Below are 23,999 nucleotides of genomic sequence, written 5' to 3'. Positions count from 1 at the left end.
CTGGAATCATGACCTGAGCCAGAAGCAGACGTTTAACTGACTGAGCCACCCAGACGCCAGGATAAGATGATTTTAACATAAGCCCCTCAGTACCCATGTACCCTTATCTCTTTTTGGCAATCTGGAATCTACACCTGGATAAAGACATCACTGGGAAATCAATTCACAGAAGCCAGAGGTTTTAAAAAATCCAAATTAAGACCTACATTCAATATCATGGATCACTTCCCAAAAAATTTTCAAACCACTAATATTAAATTTTAGCCCTCTTGCAGTTACACATTATCAAGAAAGAATTTGGTATCCTTACATAACTATGGAATTTACTAGGCGAAGTTTCCTGGAAAACAGTAGAGACAGATGCATCTCAACCCTCACTTCCACAGGAATTCATTAAATGTATGTAGGTGGTACCCAAATTCCAAACAAATTATGTTCCAAATACTCATTTGCACATCTCCTTGGATCTAAAGGCACATTTTCTCAAATAATTATGTTTGCCTTGATACATAGAAGAATTAGACATTAAAAAGCAAAATAATATTATTCCTTCTAGAATAGTCCTTTCTTTACTTTTTAGTTTGAAGTTTATAATAGTTTAGGGCTCTGTTGTTTACATTGCAGATTATGTACAATGATACTATGTAAGTTATTTCTGGTTTTGAAAGCTTGTAATTTCATGGATTCTTTATCCCATATTAGAGATTTCAGGGAGTTGTAGCACCTTAGTTTAAAGCTCTCCCCCCCCCACCATGTTGGAGTTGGTAAAAAACGAAAAGGGGGGGAATCTAATACTTACATATTCTGGGAGAACTATATTGGACAGATTCTTACTCCCATTTTTTTAAAAAGTGAAGAATGTCTAATTTGAACATCTCCTTCCTATTTCTTATTTTATTTTTAGCTTTTAATCTGTGATCCTCTGTATCAAGTTTTGGTTCCTCTAAAGTGGATAGAAGTTATATAAGTCCCACTTCTAAAGAATAAACAGATGACCTTTTAGAAAAAAAATCACAGACTAGCTAATATCACTACAAATTCAGCCTCTCATAAATCTTGATGCCATCTTTTTCCCCCCTAAATCAATTGCTGGTAAATCTCCAGTGGCAAAGGCAGTGGGCATTTACTTCCCCTAAAAGTCCCATGACTTTTAATGTTCATAAAATGGGAAATTTCCAAATTTATTTCGAAAACCATATAATTAGCAAAGGACAATTAACCATGACAACATATCTTTTGGTAACTACTTCATTTTTCAACTTACGATTTCCATATTAAATTTAGAATCAGGCACACAATGGGGACTATGAGAAAACCCAGCCAGAAGTATGGACAAACCAGGATCATATTGACCTGCAAATAAACAGAGATAAAGAGTATTTGCATAGGAATCTTTTAGTTTGTCAGTATTGGGTACCAAGTGCAACTTTCAGTTTCCTTTTTTCCTCCACAAAAACCTGGAGATGCAGGCATAGTCTAGAACCACTAAATCAATGTAAGTATGTAAAACCTAACTAATAATATTAGCTATAAACAACCAATCAAATAAATATTTTGATCAAATAAGTTTTATTTCAGGAATGCAAGAATGGTTCAACCTTATATTACCTAGCAATACAACTTTAACTTCCAGACATTGTAAGGCAATTATGGCATTATAGTCCCTGGAAAAATTCACTCCTCTCTGTCTGACAGATTAATTGGTAGCTAACTGATCACTTTAATTCAATCTAGACTGTACTGACTTGAGATTAGGTTAGGCTCTGTATTGAATATATTTTTAATTTTCTGTATATTCCAACATTTCAACATCTTAAAAAAATTTCTATCTGAAGACTGCCCCTCCCAGGGCTAGTCTGTTCTTAGAGATAGTAAGATCTCAACTGGGACGATGCCTTTGATCTGGAAACTAAAGGGCTAAATCCACAGCCCCATCTTCTCTAACTGGCCCAGGAGACAATATTCCTCTGCTGTAGTCATCCCAGAATCAGGTACCAGGCAACTAGAAACCACCTCTATCCCAAAGCCTGCAAAAATCATTCAGACTAGCCATTCCTGGGCTATTTGCCCTTCCCTGCCATGCTTTCCCCAGGGAAGTCCCAATAAAGGCAAGGTCTTAGTGCTCCCCAGCTCCTGTGTTCTGCCCACTGACCACCCTGGTATCTTTCCCATGTGGCCCTATATGGTATTCTGTGCTTTATCTTTAGGACCTGTGAGAATAATAAATTTTGTTAAAATGGCAATAGTGAGTTGTTACCTATCAGTAATTTAAGTGTAGATAGATTAAATTATCCAATCAAAAGACACAGACTGGATAAAAAAATCCAATATGCTGCTGCTAAGAGACTCACTTCAGCTTTAAGAAAACAAAGGCACAAAGTAAAGATATTGAAAAAGATATTACAAGTATGGTAACCAAAAGAGAGCAGGAGTGGTTATACTTCTATTAAATAGACATTCTGCCAAATCAGTCATAAGAGACAAAGGAGGTCAAAATATTGTGGGGCTTAATTCATTAAGAAGATAGAAAAATTGTAAATTTATTTGCACCCCGCATTGGAGCACCTAAATATTTAAACAATATTCACAAAACTGAAGAGGGAAAGTCATGGCAATATAATAATAGTAGGGAATTCAATACTCCACTTTCAACATTGGATAGATCATTTGGAGAAAATCAATAAGGAAATAGCTTACCTGAATAAAACAATAGACAAAATGGACCTTATAGACATATACAGAGCATTCAATCCAACAGCACCAGAATACACGTTCCTTTCCAGTACACATGGAACACTACATGATTGATCACAAGTTGGGGCACAAAGCAAAGAGACAACCTACTAAATGGGAGATATTTTCAAATCATATATCCAATCAGAAGTAAACACCCAAAATATTTTGGATAAGAAAGAAGTAAAAAAAAAAAAAAAAAAAAAGATTTCAACTAAAAATGGGCAGAGGACCTGAACAGACAGTTTTCCAAAGAAGATTTACAGATGGCCAATAGACATGAAAGGATGCCCAACATCACTAATCATCAGAGAAACGCGAATCAAAGCCACACCTTATACTTGTCAGGATAGCTAGAATTAAAATTTTAAAAATAACAAATGTTGGTAAGAATGTGAAGAAAAAGGAATCCTCATGCATTGTTAGGAGTGTAAATTGGTATAGTATCTGTAGAAAACGGTATGAAGATCCTTCCAAAATAAAAAGACATAGTGTAGGGACACCTGGGTGGCTCAGTTGTTAAGCATCTGCCTTTGGCTCAGGGAGTGATCCCAGGGTCCTGGGATTGAGTCTTGCATTAGGTTCCCTGTAGGGAGCCTGCCCCTCCCTCTGCCTATGTTTCTGCCTCCCTCTTGGTCTCTCATGAATAAATAAATAAAATCTTAAAAAAAAAAAAAGATATACTGTATGATCTAGTAATTCCACTACTGGGTATTTACCCTAAGAAAAAGAAAACACTAATTCAAAAAGATATATACACCCCTATATTTATTGCAGCATTGTTTACAATAGCCAAGATATGGATGCAATTTTAGTGTCCATCAATAAAGGATGGACAAAGAAGGGTGTATACATGCAATGAACTATTACTCAGCCATAAAAAGAATGATATCTTGCCATTTATGACATCACAGGTAGACCTAGAGGGTATTATAAGTGAAACACATCAGAAAGAGAAAGACAAATATGTGATTTGACTTACATATGGAATATAAAAACAAAATCAAATGAATAAACAAAAGAAACAGACCCATAAATACAGAGAACAATCTGGTAGATGCCAGGGGTTGGGGGTGGGAGGATTGGTGAAATGGGTAAAGAGCAATGAAAGGTAAAGGCTTCCAGTTATGGAATGAATAAGTCATGGTATTAAAGGTAGAGCACAGTGAATATAGTCAAGGTTATCATAATAGCATTGTATGGTGATAGATGGTAGTTACACTTGAAGTGAGCATACGTATAGAGTTGTTGAATCACTATGCTATACACTTGAAATTAATATAACACCATAGGTTAATTATACTTTAAAAAAAAACAAAGCTCAACAAAAATAGTTCAGAAACAAAAAGGGAAATTGGAAAGTATCTTTAGACAAACAAAAATGAAAACACAATATACCAAAACTTATGGGGTGCGGCAAAAGCAATTTTAAGAAGGAAGTTTATATCAATAAATGTTTATATCAAGAAAAAATAATTTCGGGGCACCTGGGTGGCTCAGTGGTTGAGTGTCTGCCTTTGGCTCAGGTTGTGATCCCGGGGTCCTGGGATCGAGTCCCACATCAGGCTCCCCACAGGGAGCCTGCTTCTCCCTCTGCCTATGTCTCTCCCTCTTTCTCTGTGTCTCTCATGAATAAATAAATAAAATCTTTTTTAAAAAAGAAAAAACCCTCAATCTAACAACCTAAGGAACTAGAAAAACAAGAACAACCAAGCCCACAGCCAAAAGGAAGGAAATAATAAAGATTAGAACAGGATTTTAAGATGATGGCAGAAAAAGAAGCAACAGGGATCTGTCTCCCCACTACACAATGCAATTGCACTCATGGAATAATATCTGATGTAACTGTTCTTGAACTCTGAAAACTGTTGAAGGCTTACATACCCAGGGGATGACTTGCATGATAAATTGTGTTGAATTTTGGTCAATTACAGCTCTCAGCACAGTAGCAGCTACCCATCACGTACTTGCTGTCAAGTGGCGCATATTTCTGGAGCATCCTGCATACCAGTTAGGGAAAACTGACTGGGGGAAAGAAACCTGTTGTCCAAATATTAGAGGTCTTTGCTCTGATCACTGATTGCTGCTTTTGATCACAGAGGTGCAAAGAGGCAGGAAGTTAGTATTGTTATGCATTCCCCCATTGTTCCAAGCTCTCCCCTCTGGCTGAAGTGACTTCAAGGTGCCTTAAAGCACCACCAGAACTCTTTTTCCACTCCATTTTTCCCCTTACTTTTCCCTTTTTAGGATCCAGACATATTTAAAACTAATAAATTAAAAAATAGCTGTATATATAAGTAAAATTATAAAGTGACCACATGTGCCCAGGAGGAGGTCCAGAAAAGACCTAAGAAGATATTAAGTGTATGCCTCATCCTCAGCACAGAGGCAACCTGCAACAATCAATCAATCAATCAATCAATCAATCAATAAAACCCAGCAAACCCTGGAGAAGAGGGAAAATCTTATTTCCAGAGTTGCCACATTATTAGATTTAAATTTCCAGTGTTCAGCAAAAAATTCACAAGACATACAAAGAAATAGGAAAGTATGGCCTACTCAAAGGAAAAACACAAATCAACAAATTGCCGAAGAAAAAGGCTTTGGAATGCTTGGGTGGCTCAGTGGTTGAGTGTCTGCCTTTGGCTCAGGGCGTGATCCCCGTCCGGGGATCGAGTCCCATATCGGGCTCCCTGTGAGAAGCTTGCTTCTCCCTCTGTCTATGTCTCTGCTTCTCTCTGTGTCTCTCAGGAATAAATAAATAAAATCTAAAAAAAAAAAATCTAATGGCAGATATATAAGACAAAGACTTTCTTTTTTTTTTTTTCTTTTTCAAATTCATTATTTAAATTCCGGTTAGCTCTGGGAAACGAACTAGGGGTGGTAGAAGGGGAGGAGGGCGGGGGGTGGGAGTGAATGGGTGACGGGCACTGGGGGTTATTCTGTATGTTAGTACATTGAACACCAATAAAAAATAAATTAAAAAAAATTCCAGTTAGCATACAGTGTAATATTAGTTTCAGGTGTAGAACTTAGTGATTCATCACTTAATTCAAAACCCAGTGCTCATCAAAGAGACTTTAAAACAATTATCTTCAAGATGTTCAAAGAAATAAAGGAAAGTATAAAGTCAATAAAATGATGTGTGAACAAATATCAGTAAAGAGATAGAAAACCTAAAAAGAAATCAACAAGAAATTCTGGGGCTTAAAAGTAGAATATCTGAAATTTAAAATTCAGTAAAGTGAACTAAAGGCAGACTTGAGTATTCAGAAGAACAAACCAGTGAGGTTGAAGATAAGAAATGGAAATTACTGAGACTGAGGACCAGAAGGAAAAAAGACTGAAGAAAAATGAACAGAGGCTAAGGAAGATGCCAGGATAAGGAAGGAAACAGCTTCCCTTCTTTCAAGAATCGTACCCTCAAGTGTTATCTCTCTTGATTTCTAGCCAGTGTCTTCAAACAATTCTTATATCTTCTTCAGTTTTTAGAGTTGTTTTTGTCAGGCGCCTCTAGTACTGGCCGCTTAATTGTGGCTGAAACAGGAAGTCTCTTAAAAGTCTTGTTTTCCTGAGAACTGGGTTGACATGGGCCAGGGGTACAGGAGTCATCTCCCATTTCCACAGAGAAAGAGAATATGAAGGATGAAGGATGACTATGTGATAGATAGACAGGGATTGAACTGGGCAACTCTGGACCTGTCTTTAACCATTTGGTAACTAACTTTGGGCCAAGGCTATTTCTAGTTCTATAATCATGTAATTCTGTGATCCATTTTGTAAGCATCATAGGCCTAATTCCCCATTATAAGTATAGACAAAGTAGAATTTAGAAATATGTAAATAATTGTAAAAGTTTAAAAACTATATCACCTCTGAGATTTAACATAAGTGAAATATCAGTTTCATGAAACTTTAAAATATTTAGAAGCTGGAGCTTCTGGAGCTTCAAGGAATGTCTCTTCTGGTTAAACATTTCAAATAAAAATGTTTTCTTAGTTGCCATGCATGCCTTACCAAATACCAAATAGCACATAGCACATTACATGAAAAATATAATTATAGTATTAGCTATTTTAGATGATTCTGAGGTGATTATAGCTTTCATCAGTGATGCACAAAAGATAAAAACTTTGGAAACCCTGGTTAACATATATATTTTAAAGTAATGAGATTTTAGATTAAAATATTATAACTACAACATCAACCATAATTTAGTTGGATCACCAACTATCTAACTGCATTGAATTTATCTTTCCAAATTCCTTTGAAAGTAGATAACATAAGCTTTTCTTATTAACGAACATTGGTTTTCAAGAGGAGTGTAAAGTATACTCACCAATGACAATTAATAAAACTAACCTGTCCTGTCATTTCAGGAGCAACGGGAATGGTGGGCCATACGAAAGAGTAAATTGCAAAAAACACCATCCATATAATTATGCTTCCCCAAATGGCCAAATGACTAAACTGCAGAAAGAAAAATATTACAGAGGCACTTCAGCCTTTTCTATTTATTTATTTTTGCCTTTTCCATTTAAACGAAAAAAAATTCTTTATGAACTGACAAAATCATTTGTCTAGGCCATGTGTTCTCATATGAGGAAAATTATAATCTTTTGATTTCTTGAGACTTCCTTTCTAACATCCTTCTCCAAATATTTTGCTGCAAACTCAAGGAGCCATTGTTTAAAGGATCCAAAACAACTGTACCTTGTCACCCAAGCCAAATGATATTCAGTGTCTTCAGTGAAATTGTTAATTCTCAATCAGAAATGGTTCATACAATTGATAGGTTATTCAATGAGACTTCTGCTTCTGCCTACTTATTAAGCCAAAGCTCTCTTCAGAAAAAAAAAAAAATTGAACAGAAATCATTCAAAAGGGTAAAAATGTGACCCTGTCATATCTGTTCCGGATGAATAATTTTGGTACAACAGCAGACGTTGTGACTCTTAGATTGAAACTGGAGGGGTTTTCTGTGCATATCAAGTATGGATGTTATTAGATTGAGGATGTTGGCTGAAGGATCACTGTCTGTGCATGGGGCTGGAAACTGTGCCAAATTCTTAATGGTAAATGCTAAGAAGGTAGGTCCTTCTGTTGATCTGACCTGTTGCCTTGTATGATTTGTGTTAGCAGAGCAATCATAAGGAAGATGAGTAGGAGACCTGCGTTCTAAACTGTGCTGGGTACCTCAGAGTTACCATCTATGTATATATCAGTGATTTGTGAGATGAGGTGATTTCTTAAGGGTCGAGTGCTCTCATCCTATTAGGTAGGTACTTCTCATTACTTAATCCCACCTGAACAACAAAAATATGGAGGAAAAAACCCTAATTTGCTATTTCTTCAACTATTTGTTTCTTCTTTATGAGTCCTTTTCAAAGGCAGTTTTTTAAACTCTTTAGAAGTAATCTCTTACTCAGAGGATTTCTCTCTCTGATTTAATAGAACTGGTCCCCTAAGGGATCACGCAGGAGATGATGGAGAAAAGAATCAGCTCAAGACTGTGAGCTTTAAACTTTTCAAACACTTTAGTGTATTTTCATGTAACCATTCACGTTTAGTTGGCATTAACACAGGAGTGGCAATGCAAGGCTTTCTTTGTGGCTTAAAGAGTATTTTCAGGTGGGTTTCTGTTGGGATCATCCCCTTGGGGGCAGCAGCAAACTTCCATTGCTGCTCTGAGATATATTTCCTTCTCTCTCCCTGCTGGGCTCACTCTCTGTACCTAAACAGTGGCTGCCAGCATCCTCTACCTCAATGAAGAAGCCTAGGCGTCCTCCTCAACCCTACCAACGGGGCAGAGTAGCCTATAACCAAAAGTGAGAACCAGTCCCTTTTTCTTGCCCCAGCCTGCCGGCTCCTTCCTAACCAACATGTGAGCTGGAGGACAGGCATCTGGTAGCTCGTAGGCCAGAAGAGTTTTGTTAAGTCCACTTTGGCTCTGAAATACTGCCTTATTCATAAATGAGATTCACCACATGCAGATAGTGTAGGTGGTTGTACATTTAAGAAATACTCTTACTGAAGAGAATTTAACAATAATTAAAAGGAGGAATGGAAAATAATCGTTTATTTATATGTTACCTTAATGTGGTACAATACCACACAATTGGTGTGCCATTTGAATTACTAATAAAACATCTTTGTTCAGAACACTGCAGTCCCAACTTTGTGTTGATGCTCCCTGCTGGGGACAGTAGCAGTGAGAACTCTATGTTGTTTGCATTAGAGAAGAAATACATGATATGCTAAGTAATTTTAGCTCTCCAAAGGTGACAGGCTGATAAAAATTCATTTTCTCTCATAAATTTTTGAGTACAACTTGGAAAAAAACTTATAAGTGTGTATATGTACATACGTACATATTCACTTAAATTATGGATCAGTTCATAAAAAACATTCTACTTATCAGAAGTTCTACCTTTAATAATATTCTAGGGAAATTATTACTAATGTCTAAGTATACAAGTACATCTGTGTTCATAACAGTACTGATTATATATTATTTATAGCAACAGAAGTTAACACAATTTTTCTAAAAATAATGTAAATAATAAGCATCTAGGTGATAAAATATTATAATACAGTCATTAAATAAAATATAAATATTAAAGACATAGGAAAATGTTAAGGACCTACTATTAAGTGAAAAAAGCAAATTATAAAATATTAGTTACCTTAGAATTCTATTTTTATGAAAAACAAAACAAAACCAATCACATAAAACAAAGACTGAAAAAATAGAACATAAATCAAAATATCCATATCATTGATATTGAAAGGTATGGGCTATTTGTATTTCTTTCTTTTTCTGTATTTGCTAAATTTTCCATTATAATTCTGTGCATTGATAATAATAATGAATTAAGGATCTCAATGTCATGATAAATTGAATCTATTTCTAAGATATAAGGCAGGGAAATGAATCTTTTAAAGACATTAGCTAGCTAACATGCCACCCAGTTTAAATCAACAGTTGAATATGCAAAACAAAAGAAGATAAAATATGAAGACCAGAAAAAAAATGCTTATTACTTTTTGAAAGCTTAAAAAGTTAACCAACATGCAAACAACTGTACAGGATTGAGGAAGTACCCTAAAGAATACTCACTTTAGTCCAAGAGAGTGTGTCCAAACCAGCTTTTAGACAGACAGTAACAACCACGTACTATGCAAGGAGATGAGAAGGGGAAATAGATTGGAAAAAATGTATTAAAATTTCCATTATCATACACGTCATCTCACTCCCTCCCTGATTCCCCCACCCAGTCCCTGTTCTCCACATCCAGTGAACTCTGGTGTCACAGGTCACTGTTTTGGTAGGTTTTAATTGAGGAGAGAATGTAGTACTTTTCAATAAATGTTTTCATATGTAGAAGCCCTTTAACATGACAAAAATCATGCTTATATTTACATTCTTTATAAATCAGAAAGATTTCTTTCTGATTAGAAATCCAACTGCTATTGATAAAAAGCACAGTTGAACAGGGTAAATTGAAATCGTCATAAAGAACATTTTGGCTATTCTTGTCCTTTTGCATTTTGATATATACATACTTTAGAAATAGCCCATCAGGTATCTGGGGCTTTTGATTGGGATTAAAATAAATCTATAAATCATTTTGAGGAGAGCAGACTTCCTTTTAGTATTGAGTATTCCAATTAATGAGCATGGTATATTTCTCCATTTAGATGTTCTTAATGTCTCCAATATAGTCTTATAATTTTCCTCTGAGGTCTTGAACATTATTCATTAGATTTGTTCATGTTAAAAACAAAAAGATTTGGGACACCTGGGTGGCTCAGCAGTTGAGTGTCTGTCTTTGGCTCAGGGCGTGATCCTGGGGTTCCGGGATCGAGTCCCACGTCAGGCTCCCTGCATGGAGCCTACTTCTCCCTCTGCCTATGTCTCTGCCTCTCATGAATAAATAAATAAAATCTTAAAAAAAAAAAAAAAAGATTTGTTCATGTTTTTCCTTTGATATTATGGTAAAATAGTATAGAAATTATTTTCTAAAAAAATTCTTTATTTTCTAAATATTTATTGCTATTATGTTGAAATATATATATATATATATATATTTTTTTTTTTTTTTTTGATAGTCACACACAGAGAGAGAGAGAGGCAGGGACACAAGCAGAGAGAGAATCAGGCTCCATGCACCGGGAGCCCAACATGGGATTCAGTCCCGGGTCTCCAGGATCGCGCCCTGGGCCAAAGGCAGGCGCCAAACCGCTGTGCCACCCAGGGATCCCATATAATTGGTTTTTAAACATTGGCCAATATCCAGCAAACTGCCAACCTCTTTTATTAATTATAATATTTGTAGAATTTTTTGTATTTTCTGTATACACAATTATATCATGTATGATTTAATACCAATTTTTCTCCTTTTCCAAGGCTTGTGCTCCTCCTTTTTTTATCCTCTTGTTATGTTAGTTAGTAACTCCTGCACAACGTTAGAGAGAAGTGATAATACTGAGCAGCTTTATTTTTCATCTTATTCTTAATCTCAAAAAAAAAAAGCTAAAAAAAAAAAGCTGTCAGTGTGTCATGGAGTATGATTCTGTCAGTGTGGTTTCCTGTGCAACAACAGATGTGTGGTATACACCAGGTGTGTAACGTCCTACTTTTGAAGCAGACTTTATGTCCACTCTCTCGCTCTAGACTCAGCATTCCAGCTAGCATCCATCATCTCATCTAAACTATTACAAAATCTTAAAGGTGCCAAGCCACTAGCCTCTGCTACTGCAGCAAGTTCACCTTTGCCATCATCCTGAACCTCCCTTGCCCAACATGCAGTTCACACCGTGCTCTAGTTCCATTGGGCTTCTTTAATTCCCTGAAAGCATTAGGGTGGACTCTACCTCCCTGGAGGTTTACTGCATTCCTCCAAGCACTATCTTTGGGCCTATTACTTCCTCCAACCCCCTGGCACTGGGAAGAGCATATCAGGAAAGCCGACTTAATGATCTCACCATGCTGACCCTACTAACTCTACAATTTTTTCTTTGGCATGTCATTTTGAGGTATTTAGCATGGATCTAGTCCCCTTTACTTCTTCAATTGCTATGCTAAATTTATTTTGCTATTGTTTATTGGTGGTGGTTTTACTATACTTTTTTCTTTTTCTTTCTTTTTTTTTTTTTTTCCCCTTGGGAGATTGAGATTCCATGAGATCAATTTACTCTGGCATCTTAACAAGGATTATTTTATATGTTTGCATATATACACACATGCCTGTGTGTGGTAAGGTCTGAAAAGAAGGTAACTTGCTGTATGCATATGTCCAAATAAGTAAGAAACTACTACCTAACCACATTTGGTGTTTAGGACTATATAATACAGAATTAAAAGCCACAACCAATAACATGAAATAATAGACAACCAGCTAAAGTGAAAAGAGATAATATGCCCATAAACTGCTTCTTACACAGAAGAAAGCAACATGTGTTGCTAAATGAAAAGGAAAAACATGCAGAGGAGTATGTTTCTACTTGCATACCAACAGGATAACATACAATTAAATACACACCTTTGATTTTTAGAATCACGAGTAAGAAATTAGTGGCAGACACAAAACTCAGAAGCCATAAAGCAAAAATATCAATAAATTTAACTACATAAAACTAATATGCAGAATATATGCCATGATCAAAATGCCATGAAAAGTGAAAATGTAAAACTGGGAGTATATTTTTGTAACAAATATGAGGAAAAAAATTAACATCCTTACCACATAAAAATCTGCTAATAATAATAAAAAAACCAACAAACTAATGGAACTAGTAAGGTAATTCAACAAGCCTTCATAAAAGAAGAAACAGAAGTGTATTTTTACTTCAAGCAAATATGCTTATCTTTGCTTAGGCAAAGGCAATAACTGCAATAGAATACGTTTTACCTACGAGATCAAAAGTATGATAAGACTACTGCCCATAGTGGCTTAGGGAAACTGATATTCTTTTTTTAAATTATTTTATTATTATTATTTTTTATTCAAGTTCAATTTGCTAACGTATAGCATAACACCCAGTGCTCATCCCATCAAGTGCCCCCCCTCAGTGCCTGTCACCCAGACACCTCCACTCCCCGCCCACCTCCCTTTCCACCACCCCTAGTTCGTTTCCCAGAGTTAGGAGTCTCTCATGTTCTGTCTCCCTTTCTGATATTTCCCACTCATTTTTTTCTCCTTTCCTTTTCATTCCCTTTCACTATTTTTATATTCCCCAAATGAATGAGACCATATAATGTTTGTCCTTCTCTGATTGACTTATTTCACTCAGCATAATACCCTCCAGTTCCATCCACATCGAAGCAAATGGTGGGTATTTGCCGTTTCTAATGGCTGAGGAATATTCCATTGTATACATAGACCACATCTTTTTTATCCATTCATCTTTCGATGGACACCGAGGCTCCTTCCACAGTTTGGCTATTGTGGACATTGCTGCTAGAAACATTGGGGTGCAGGTGTCCTGGCGTTTCATTGCATCTGTATCTTTGGGGTAAATCCCCAGCAGTGCAATTGCTGAGTCATAGGGTAGATCTATTTTTAACTCTTTGAGGAATCTCCACACAGTTTTCCAGAGTGGCTGCATCAGTACACATTCCCACCAACAGTGCAAGAGGGTTCCCCTTTCTCCACATCCTCTCCAACATTTGTGGTTTCCTGCCTTGTTACTTTTCCCCATTCTCACTGGTGTGAGGTGGTATCTCATTGTGGTTTTGATTTGTATTTCCATGATGGCAAGTGATGCAGAGCATTTTCTCATGTGCTTGTTGGCCATGTCCATGTCTTCCTCTGTGAGATCTCTGTTCATGTCTTTTGCCCAGGAAACTGATATTCTTGTAACTAAATGTGTGCAACCTCTTTGGGGTATAATTTAGTAATGATTTTAAAAATTCACAGAACCCTCTGATCCAGCAATTACACTTCTAGAGATTTGTCCTACAGACATACTTACTCATGGGTATAAAGGATAATACTTGCAGCATTGCTTACAATGACGACCCAAAACAATTTTAGTGTCCACTAATAGAAGAGTGACTAAATAAATAATGATGAGATAGTCATATAAGCAGCCCTGAAAGAATGAAGTAGATATTTATGGGCTTATTTGAAGTCATCACCAAGGCATACTGTATAGTGAAAAAACAAGATATAGAAGGGCACCTCTCTACCCGTACAAAAAAGGGGAGGATATATATGTTTGTTATATGTATTTCAAATTTATAGAAATTATATATGCGTGCGTATATATACACCCACACATATATACACATGCATATGCAACCATTATAATAGTTCGTTCTTGGAAAAGGTACTGAAGCATAAAACTTATGAAATTCTTATAATGCTTGAATTTTTCAATTAAAAACTAGAAAAGGCAATTTAATTATATGGGGGATCTTACCGTATAAATAAAATTTCCAAGAAACAAATAGTCTGTAGTGTGACCCCCTTGTAAGACCATATCTGAAAAATGAAAAAGTCATTTTTAAAAATCTCTTATAGAGTCTGAAACATAGATTTGAATTTATTTTTACCAAAGGAACCCATACTAGCCACCAAAAATGTTTCTCAATTATTGGTCATATTTCAAAAGTGACAACAATGTTTCCATTGTTGCCTGTCACAATTGTAACATTTTTCCATTTCTTATTCTCTCCAAAGATATATTAAGCAAAAAATGGGTAAATAAATTGCAAGGAATACATGAATGTGATTATGAAAACTAGTTTCAGATGCATAAAGACCATCTGGCAAATTGAAAATCCAAACCATCTCATGAGTGATGTCAGGACACAAGGCTAGGATTTTAAGCATTTTAAAATCATACTTTTCACTTTATTTCTTTCCCAGGATTACTAAAATAATAAACCTAACAGATAATTTAAATTTATAATGGAATTTCATATTCTCTCATTGCTAAGTCTGCTAGAACTTATGAATGTCATTCTGTATGAAGGGTTAAAGCTATCTCAAGATTAGGGTGATTTTTTCACTTATAAAAATTCTCAAATATATAATTGTCCTTTGGCCCTGGTTGATATAGAAATTTGGGGATGTAAGTTCCTGATCCCAACACTGAGTCAGAAGCTCACTTATTCTATTTTCTCCTGATTTATAACCCACTAAAATACACAAGGCTCATAACCCTTTCTTAAAATTATCTAAAGTGGAGTATTAAGGCATCTCATTGACAGAAGCTATAGGTAAATATTCGGGCCAGTTTAGAACAGTTAGAGAAGTGACAATCGAGTCTGGATTGTGTATAGACCTAAGTTGGTGAGTTTTAATGGGAATGGGGTGATAGTATAGATGAGAAAACTGAATAGAATGGCCATATTGAGTTATGTTGTCTAGATGCATATTCACAAAGGGAAGAGAGAAATTATAAGATTTGTTGGGACAAAAGGGAAACTTGCAGTTTGCACATGGTGATGTCATACAGAAATTCTTTTCTTTCTTGATATTGTACAAAATCAATGATGCAAACAGAAAATTTCCACAGAATCTATGTGAGGAAAACCGTGAGACAAAAAAATCCAGTCTCAGAAAGCTTAATGAGGGTTTTTAAGCAGCTATGATGAGCACAGAAGCTATACTTGGTGATAGTAAAAGCACCAGAGCAAAGTAAATATCAAGCTGGCCAAGGGCAGCAGGCCTCAGAAATATCAGCAAAAATACTCTCCTTAAAAGAATCTTCTTCCATTAGCTGGGAAAGAAAAAATCTAATTTCTTGAGGAATGATATAAAAAGAAGCAGGCACAACATCCATAAAAAGAGACTATAGGAAAAAAGGCATGGTATTCTATTCTATGTTATTTGTGTGGTTACCATTCACTATACTAGAAATGTGTCTAATGTATAAAATATGTTTGAAAATGGTTTGAAAGCAGAGGTACCTGGGTAGCTCAGGTGGTTAAGTGTCCCACTCTTGATTTCAGCTCAGGTCATGATCTCAGGGTCATGAGATGGAGCCCCACATTGGGCTCTGCTCTCAATGTGGAGCCTGCTTGAGATTCTCTCTCTCCCTCTCCCTCTGCCCTTCCCCTCATGCTCACTCTTTCTAATAAATAAAATCTTTAAACCAAAAAAAGTGTTTTTTTAAATTCTAAAAAAAGGTTTGAAGGCAAATGAATAGAAGGGCACCAAAACTTATTAAAGTATACTCACCAAGGAATTAAAAACAAAAACACCTATTATAACCAGCCAACAAAGAAATGATTCAGAGAAGCCAGAGCAAAAAGACTTGTTGTGCGAATTTGATATATTTGACCATAGAATTAAAATAAAGCAAAATTAAAAACATAGTGCTAGAATGATCAATCCGATTGTAATTATTCAATGGCCTAGACAATGTGGGGATGATGAAATTTATATAATATCTGAGGATAGGTGAATTCGATGGAAAGTACAGTAGGTTTGCAGACTGTCTCATCTAAAATTGGGAGTTAATAAAGAATATTCAAAGTTAACAAATGATGGAATTATAAGTTTATATCAAGTGTAAAGGCATGCCATATGCAAGATAATGGGTTGCTAGAGGAGAAGGAAGGGAGATGGAAGGATGGGAAACATAATTCTTTTTTTTAAAGATTTTATTTATTTATTCACAAGAAACATTTTTTATGTTAATTCAAACTTTACTATAAAAATGAAAACAACAGAAATGATGATGCACAAGATTATCATACACACGAGTGAACACATGTTGGAGGGAAGTGGGAAAGGCAGTAGGGCAGCCCCTCCCCCTGCCCCATGAGGCAGTACCCACCACAGTCCTAAAAAAAAGGCAGGAAAATATCATCTGCTGACGTAGGAGCTTTAAAGGGAAGCTCTTCTTACAATCCAGATGGGTGTGGTCCGTGGTACTGGCAAGGGTGGCAGGACTTGTCACCTGTTTCCCTGGGCTGTACCAGCAAACCTGTCCTATGATCTGGGCCTCAGTGGGCCAGTGAGACACCGGTGCCCAGAAGAGCTCCTGAAAAGGCTGGGGGATCAAAACCATTTCTAAAAAAAAAAGTTGGCCGGGAGACTAAAGAAGAAAAAGAATGGATGCCCCACAAATCTGTAGGGGTGGGAATAGGGGCCGTCAGGGATTAGAAATCATTCCCTTGGTGGAAAGGCAATGAATAAGCCCTGAGGTCAGTTGTGGGAGAGAAAACACACCTCAATTTCCTTTTATTTGAGACACACAAAGCTCTTCCCTGTCTGTGTGCAGCCTGGGGAGGCTTAGGCTACTGATCCCTAATTTTGCTTCAGGGTTTGCTGCTCTAAGGATCTCTCACACCTGTCGAAGGTGCTTGCTGCTGCAGGCCCCCCACCCCAAATAAGAGAGAAGCTCACTTATTTATTTATTCACAATAAACACACACACACACACACACACACAGAGAGAGAGAGAGAGAGGCAGAGACATAGGCAGGGGAGAAGCAGGCTCCATGCAGGAAGCCTGATGTGGGACTTGGTCCTGGGGACTCTGGGATCATGCCCTGAGCCAAAGGCAGATGCTCTACCACTGAGCCATCCAGGTGTCCCAGGGAAACATAATTTTATCATACTTGGAAACCAGTGGATTTGTCCAAAGAAACAGAGCACTATGTAAACTTATAATAAAAGTAATCATAAGAACAAAAATTCAAACCTTCCTGAATACCAGAAGATAACACACAGAAAACCACAAAGAAAGCCAAATATATAAAGATTAGAAAAATCTATTAAAACAGAAATGCAAGGTCAAATGAAAAAAATTTTTAAAAATTTTATTTGTTCATGAGAAATACAGAGAAAGGGGCAGAGACATAAGCTGAGGGAGAAGCAGGCTGCCTGCAGGGAGCCGGATGCGGGACTGCATCCCAGGACCCCAGGATCATGACCTGAGCTGAAGGCAGATGCTCAACCGCTGAGCCACCCAGGTGTCTTTCAAACGAGATCTTGTAAACAAAACCTTTTTTTTTTTTTTTTAAAGAATGACTCTCCAATTGTGTTCAAAAACAAAACCCAATTCTATGCTATATACAAGCAACAGACCTAAATAGTAAGTAAGTCACAAAGTTGAAAAATAAATTACAGGCAAGGAAAATACAAATTAAAAGCACAAAAATGGTATTAAGAAGAAATTGAGGCTGACAACTAAACAAGAAAAAGAAGAGCACCTTGTAATGCCAAACAGCACAAGTTGCAATGAGTATGAAACAGCTAGAAGTACTGGTGCAACAACAAACATTTGTAAACCGTAAATTATGAGAAATTAAAAGAAAAACAAGTATGTTAGTAGTAGGAGACTTTCAGTGATATTTCTCAGTACATAACAAACTAGTGACAAAAAAAAAATTAGCAAAACCAGGACTTTTCCTTTCTGACCTATGAAGAAGTAACAGTACTCTCCCTCTTGCTATAATTAATTAGAATATTGAACAAAACATGAAATAAATTTTTTCAGACACTGGATAGAAAGCACCACAGGACTGTAATCCCTGAGAGAGGGGCAAACAATTAGGTGAGACCTACCACTGCCCTGGCTTCATACCTGGAGGCAATTTCTGGTCTGTGCAGAGAGGAAAAGGCCAAAGGTCAACATCTTGGCTGAGATGATGAGACAGAGATTGGACTTTAGAGAGGCCAAGATGGCTGGAATTTGCAGAAGTGAATGCTGGAAATGAAGGAACAATGCAGAGAATGAGCTCCAGAAAGCTACATGGGGGTCCTCCTAGGTCTTTGGCTGAATGCCAATCTGCATATGTGTTACTAAGAAATTTCACAAGGCCATCAATGAGCAATTAGCATGGAAAAGCAAATTACCACAGACCTGCAAATTGAAAATTGCCAGATCGAATATAAAGCTGGGATTTACTCAAATTTCCATGGGCCAAAATAAACAGACATCATTCAATATGAAGCATTCAGTAGACACCCAAGAAGAGATAACCTTTGTATAGGAACTAAATTATTTCTATAGTAAAAGATACTCTAGATTCAACTTGAAGAAGAGAAACAGATTTTAGAAGGATCAAACTGTTCATAGGGAATGTAACTACCTGCCAAAACAAAATCCAAGTATTTAAATGTATACAACAAAAAACATTCAGCAGTATAAAATTCACAATGTCCAGCACCCATTATAAAATTATGATATATGAAGAAGCAAAATTATGACCCGTAAGCAGGAGAAAATTGGCAATAGAACCAACACAGAAATAACATACATATTGGAATTAGCAGGAAAATTTCTAAGATAGCTATTGTAAGTTTTACGATTACACTCAGACATTTGAAAGAAAGCAATGAGAGAAAGGAAAGATGTAAAGAAGAACTAATTTGAATTTCTAGAGATGAAGAATATTAATACATGGAAGGAAAACATCACTGGGTTGTTATTAACTTCAGAGAGACGGCTAAATAAAAGATCAGTGAACTTAAAGACAGGGCAAAAGAAACTAAAAATGAATCAAAAGAGAAAAAGATGGTATAAATAAAGAGGTGGGAAAATATCAAGAGTTCTAACAGGTGTGTAGCTGGAATCCCAGAAGAAGAGGAAAAAGAGTGAGAGAAAAAATATAAAAAGAAATGATGAGTAAATTTTTCCATATTTGAGAAACTATAAACCCCAAACTGAGTGATCTCAAGAAGCATAAATGCAAATAAAACCAGACCAAGGCATATCAAAATCGAATTGTTGAAAATCAGCGATAAAGAGAAAAAACTACAAATCATACAAAAATAGAAAACATAATAAAGAGAAACAAATAGAAGAAATATCAGACTTCTCAACAAAATAATACAAACCAGAAGATACCAAGCATTTTCCAAGTGTTGAAGAAAATGAACTATCAACCTAAAATTCTATATACAGCAAAACTTTTTTTTCAAAATTGAAGGAAAAAATCTTGACAAATAAAATTTGAAAGAATATTAATTTGCTTTAAATTTAAAAAGAATTTAGATTAGCTTTAAATGCTTATGTTAGAGTAGGAGTCTATAAAATCAGTGACCTAATCTTCCAACTTCAACAAGTTGGAAAAGAAGAGCGAATTAAATCTCAGTTAAGTAGAAGGGAAAGAAATAATAAGGGTAGAAATTAATAAAATATTAAAAAAATGGTATATAAAATCAATGAAACCAGAGTTGGTTTTTCGAAACTATCAATAAAGTTATTCAGCTGCACTGATCACCACAAAAAAGATAATTCAAAATTACCAGTATCAGTAAATGAAAGAGAGAATATCAATAAGTTATCAGTATGAGTATCACAGATAATAAGGGAGCATTATAAATAAATGTATGCAAATAAATGTGACAACTTGGGTCAAAATTAAAAATTCCCTGAAAGATACAAATTAACAAAATCGATTCAATTAAAAAACTGAATATCCTTATATCTAGTAATAAGATTAAAGTCATAATTAAAAACTTTCCCATGAAGAAGACTCAATACCCAAATGACTTCATCAGTAAAGTTTATCAAATATTTATGGAAGAAATAATACTAATCTTAATCTTTTTCATAAAACAGAGGGAAACACTGTCCAAGTCAATTTAACAAGCAAGTACTACCATGATTCAAAATCCAGACCAAGAATATTATAGGTAAACTCAGACAAATATCTCTTACAAATATAGGTGCAAAATCTTTAGCAAATATAAACAAATCAAATCTAGCAATGTGTAAAAAGGATAATAAATCATGACCAACATAGGCTTATTCCAAGAATGCAATATTGGCTTAATATTCAAATATCAGTGAATATAATTAGTCATATTAGCAATAAAGGAGAAAAATATGATCTTAATAGATGCATTTAAAAATAATTTCATCAAATCACAAATCTATTCACAATAAACTAGCAAACTAGAAATAAAAAGAAACTTCCTCGCGATGTCTGGGTGGCTCAGTGGTGGAGCATCTGCCTTCTTTTCAGGTCATGATCCTGGGGTCCTGGGACAGAGTCCCACATTGGCTTCTCCCTCAGCCTAGGTCTCTGCCTCTCTCTGTGTCTCTCATGAATAAATAAATAGAATCTTAAAGAAAGAAAGAGAAAGAAAGAAAGAAAGAAAGAAAGAAAGAAAGAAAGAAAGAAAGAAAGAAAGAAAGAAAGAAAGAAAGAAGAAAGAAAGAGAAAACTTCCTCGATATGCTAATGGACATCTGTGCTAATATCATAATTTATGGTAAAAAGAATTTTTCCTCTCAAGAGGAAAAAAAGCAAACATGTCTACACTCATCATTTCTATTTAACATAGTTCTAGAGATTGTAGACTCTGCATCAGTGCAAGAGGAAAGGAAAAGGAAAGAAAAGGAAGAAAGGAAAAAAGGAAAAAGCAAATCTCTATTCATAGACAACGTGGTCGTATATATAAAAAATCCTAATAAAGCAAAAAATAGCTACTAGAAGAATTAGCAAATTTAGCAAAGACACAGGACGCAAGTTATTGTAAGAAATAAAATGTATTTCTATATAGTAACAATGAAATTTGGAAAATAAGATCTAAAAATACTACTTAGAATACCATTCAAATTTGAATACTGATGGATAAGTTTAACAAAAGATGTGCAAAGACACAAAACATGCCGGAGAGAAATGAAAGACAAGTTATTCAAGAGAGATGTTTATGGATTGGAAGACTCGATAAGGTTAAAATGTCAATTCTCCAATTCTCCTGAAGTTAATCTATAGATAAAATGCAATTACAATCCAAATGCCAGTATTTTTCATTAAAATTTGAAAAGCTGATTTTCAATAATTTATATTGAAATTCAAAGGACCTAAAATAGCCAAAATTTTTTCAGATAAGCTATACTACCTGGTTCAGGATTTAAATATGAAGCATAGTTATTAAGACAATATGGTCCAAGAACAGACATGTAGATCAATGAAACAGATTTCAGATACAGATCCATACATATAGTTTCAAAGATGCCACTTTTCATGGGAAAAGCATAATCTTGTCAACAAATGGTATTAGAAAATTGGATGTCAATATGCAAAACTAAATCTCAACTCCTATCAAATCATAAACAAAAATTAGACTAGAAAACTAAACATGAAACCTAAAAAGAGAAAACTTCTACAAGAAAACAGAATTAAGTCTTTATAACCTTGGGGTGGGAAAAGATTTCTTAGGACAGAAAGAAAAGCACAGACCTTAAAAATGTTTAAATAAATTGGACTTAAAATTGAAAACTTCTCATTTTAATAATGTTAAGAAAAATTGATTAAGGGAAAAAATTACAATGTATACATTTAAAAGGATTCTTATCCAGAAAGAACTCTTGCAACTCTATAAAATGTTGACAATTCAATTAAAAAATGGGCAAAGAACTTGAAAAAAACTCCCTCAGAAAAGGTATATAAATGGCAAACAATCATATGAGGAGATGGTCTATATCATTAGTCATCAGAAAAATGCAAAATAAAATCACAAAGAGCTAGTGTAGAATATTTCAGTGATGTTGCAAACAGTCAGTGATACATGGTAAAATGTTTGGGGTGAACTTATTCACACTGAATTTCTAAATTAAGATTGTTTGATAAGAAACCATCATACAAGTAAAATTACAGTCCCTGATTTATACATATCCCGGTTGCAAATGGCCTCCCATACAATGGGCTTCTATGGTCACAAAACCTCTCCAAGACCTTTCTGTGAGGATCTCAGGCCCAGGTCTTGATCCTTGCCCTGTCACCACTCCGACCTTCCTGCCCTAAGAGCCTATATTACCGCTGCTGTTGGAGATACCCAGCTGCAGCTTGCACAAGACTACCTCAATCTCTGAGAACTCCCAAGAAGGAAAAATATCATGATATCTGAGCAGGTCAGTAACACCACTGTAAGTAAATTAAAAAGGGAAAATATGTCCCAAATTCTAAATAATTTTTAATGACCTTTTAGAATATAAAATTTTCATTAGTTGTAAATCATCAGAAATATAATTAATATTATAGAATACAAGCACATTAAAGCCTTAAACACAATGCAAACATTTTTAGAATATGGAAAATCACCATTCCTTGCCTGTTTGCACTTGTACTAGAGTAATAATTCCCAAACTTTGTATTTCGGAATCTTCTGGTGAGCTTCATAAGCTACTGATGCCTGTAGCCTAACCAGAGATTGTGATTCCGTTGGTTTGGGGGTGGTCTGGGCTTTGGATTTTTTTTTTTTTAAATCTTCCACTGATTCTAACATACTAGTTTGGGAACTGCTGTCTCTTCTAGAAAATGGTAGGGATGATGATCGTCTCTCTCTCTAATTATTTTTAATGTCTTCCATTAACAGATTTCATGTGATACAAGTTAAAACATAAAGAACACTATGTAGATAATGTAAACCTGGTCAGTTACATTTAGTATGACAAATTTAGGCTGAATTTATAAAGTAGGAACCTAGAAAAAACTGGTTGTCATTTCACGTATCTTTGCCATGGTGAGTGAGAGTTTGTGATTATGTAGTTTGCTTGCCTGTTAAATAATTCAGTCCCATTAACTTTTAAGTAAATTTGCAAAGATTAGTTTATTTAAGTTAGTCCTCTGTCCCACCCAGAAAGCACAAATAATTAGTAATTGTTTATTCCTTATAAAGAATGTGAGGGTGTTGTCTCTGCGTGTGTGTGCCCCATTTTAAAAGTTATGAGTTGAAAATTTTAGTGAATCTAAGAGAAAAATGACAAAAAATGAATTTTAAAAAAATTCATTAATTTTTAAAATTAGCTTATTTAATACTTGACATTAACAACATAACTTCTGTAAAATACGAATTTAATAACTGTGGTATTTCTGGTTCTGGGTTTGCATTCGTCATTACCACAGTGGTTCAGATCCCTTTCTATATTTTAAGAATGATCTATGATCCTTCAAATATATTCTATGTATTGTATAGTTAGCATTATTTTCTCTGGGCTACTTGATATATTATGAAGTTAAGTCTTCATTAACTTTTTTTTATCAGATTTATTTAGATATACTTTACATACCATACATCAACACACTTAAAGTGTACAGTTCAGTGGCTTTCAGTTTATTAACAGAGTCTTGCAACTATCAGCATAATCAATTTTGGAACACTTTCATTTCTCTCAAAAAGAAATCCTAGACCCCTCAGTTGTCACTGTTCATTCCTCCATCCCCTCAGCCTTAGGTGAACACTAATCTACTTTCTGTTTCTATGTATTTTCCAGTTCTGGACATTTCATGTAAATAGACTCACACAATATGTGGTCCTTGTGACTAGCTTCTTTCATTTAGTATAA

At 35.3% G+C, this 23,999-nt stretch overlaps 1 protein-coding gene across 9 annotated transcripts in view; it reads right to left on the bottom strand.

Annotated features, from left to right (window-relative positions):
• The window catches only part of LOC486036 (ATPase, aminophospholipid transporter, class I, type 8A, member 2-like), a 182,902-nt gene that overhangs the window by 21,154 nt on the left and 137,749 nt on the right, over positions 1-23,999 (bottom strand). For all 9 annotated transcript variants that reach the window (XM_038573428.1, XM_038573426.1, XM_038573427.1 and 6 more), the window contains 4 exons: positions 14,161-14,222; positions 9,854-9,910; positions 7,096-7,203; positions 1,265-1,353 (listed from right to left, as the gene is read on the bottom strand). In XM_038573428.1, coding sequence (XP_038429356.1) covers positions 1,265-1,353; positions 7,096-7,203; positions 9,854-9,910; positions 14,161-14,222 — 316 coding nt within the window. The remainder of the gene's footprint in view (positions 1-1,264; positions 1,354-7,095; positions 7,204-9,853; positions 9,911-14,160; positions 14,223-23,999) is intronic.

Source organism: Canis lupus, chromosome 25 (assembly GCF_011100685.1).
Source record: "Canis lupus familiaris isolate Mischka breed German Shepherd chromosome 25, alternate assembly UU_Cfam_GSD_1.0, whole genome shotgun sequence".
NCBI classification, from domain to species: Eukaryota; Metazoa; Chordata; class Mammalia; order Carnivora; family Canidae; genus Canis; species Canis lupus.
The sequence above is the reverse complement of the archived record's forward strand: the minus strand, read 5'-3'. Positions and strand labels throughout refer to the sequence as shown.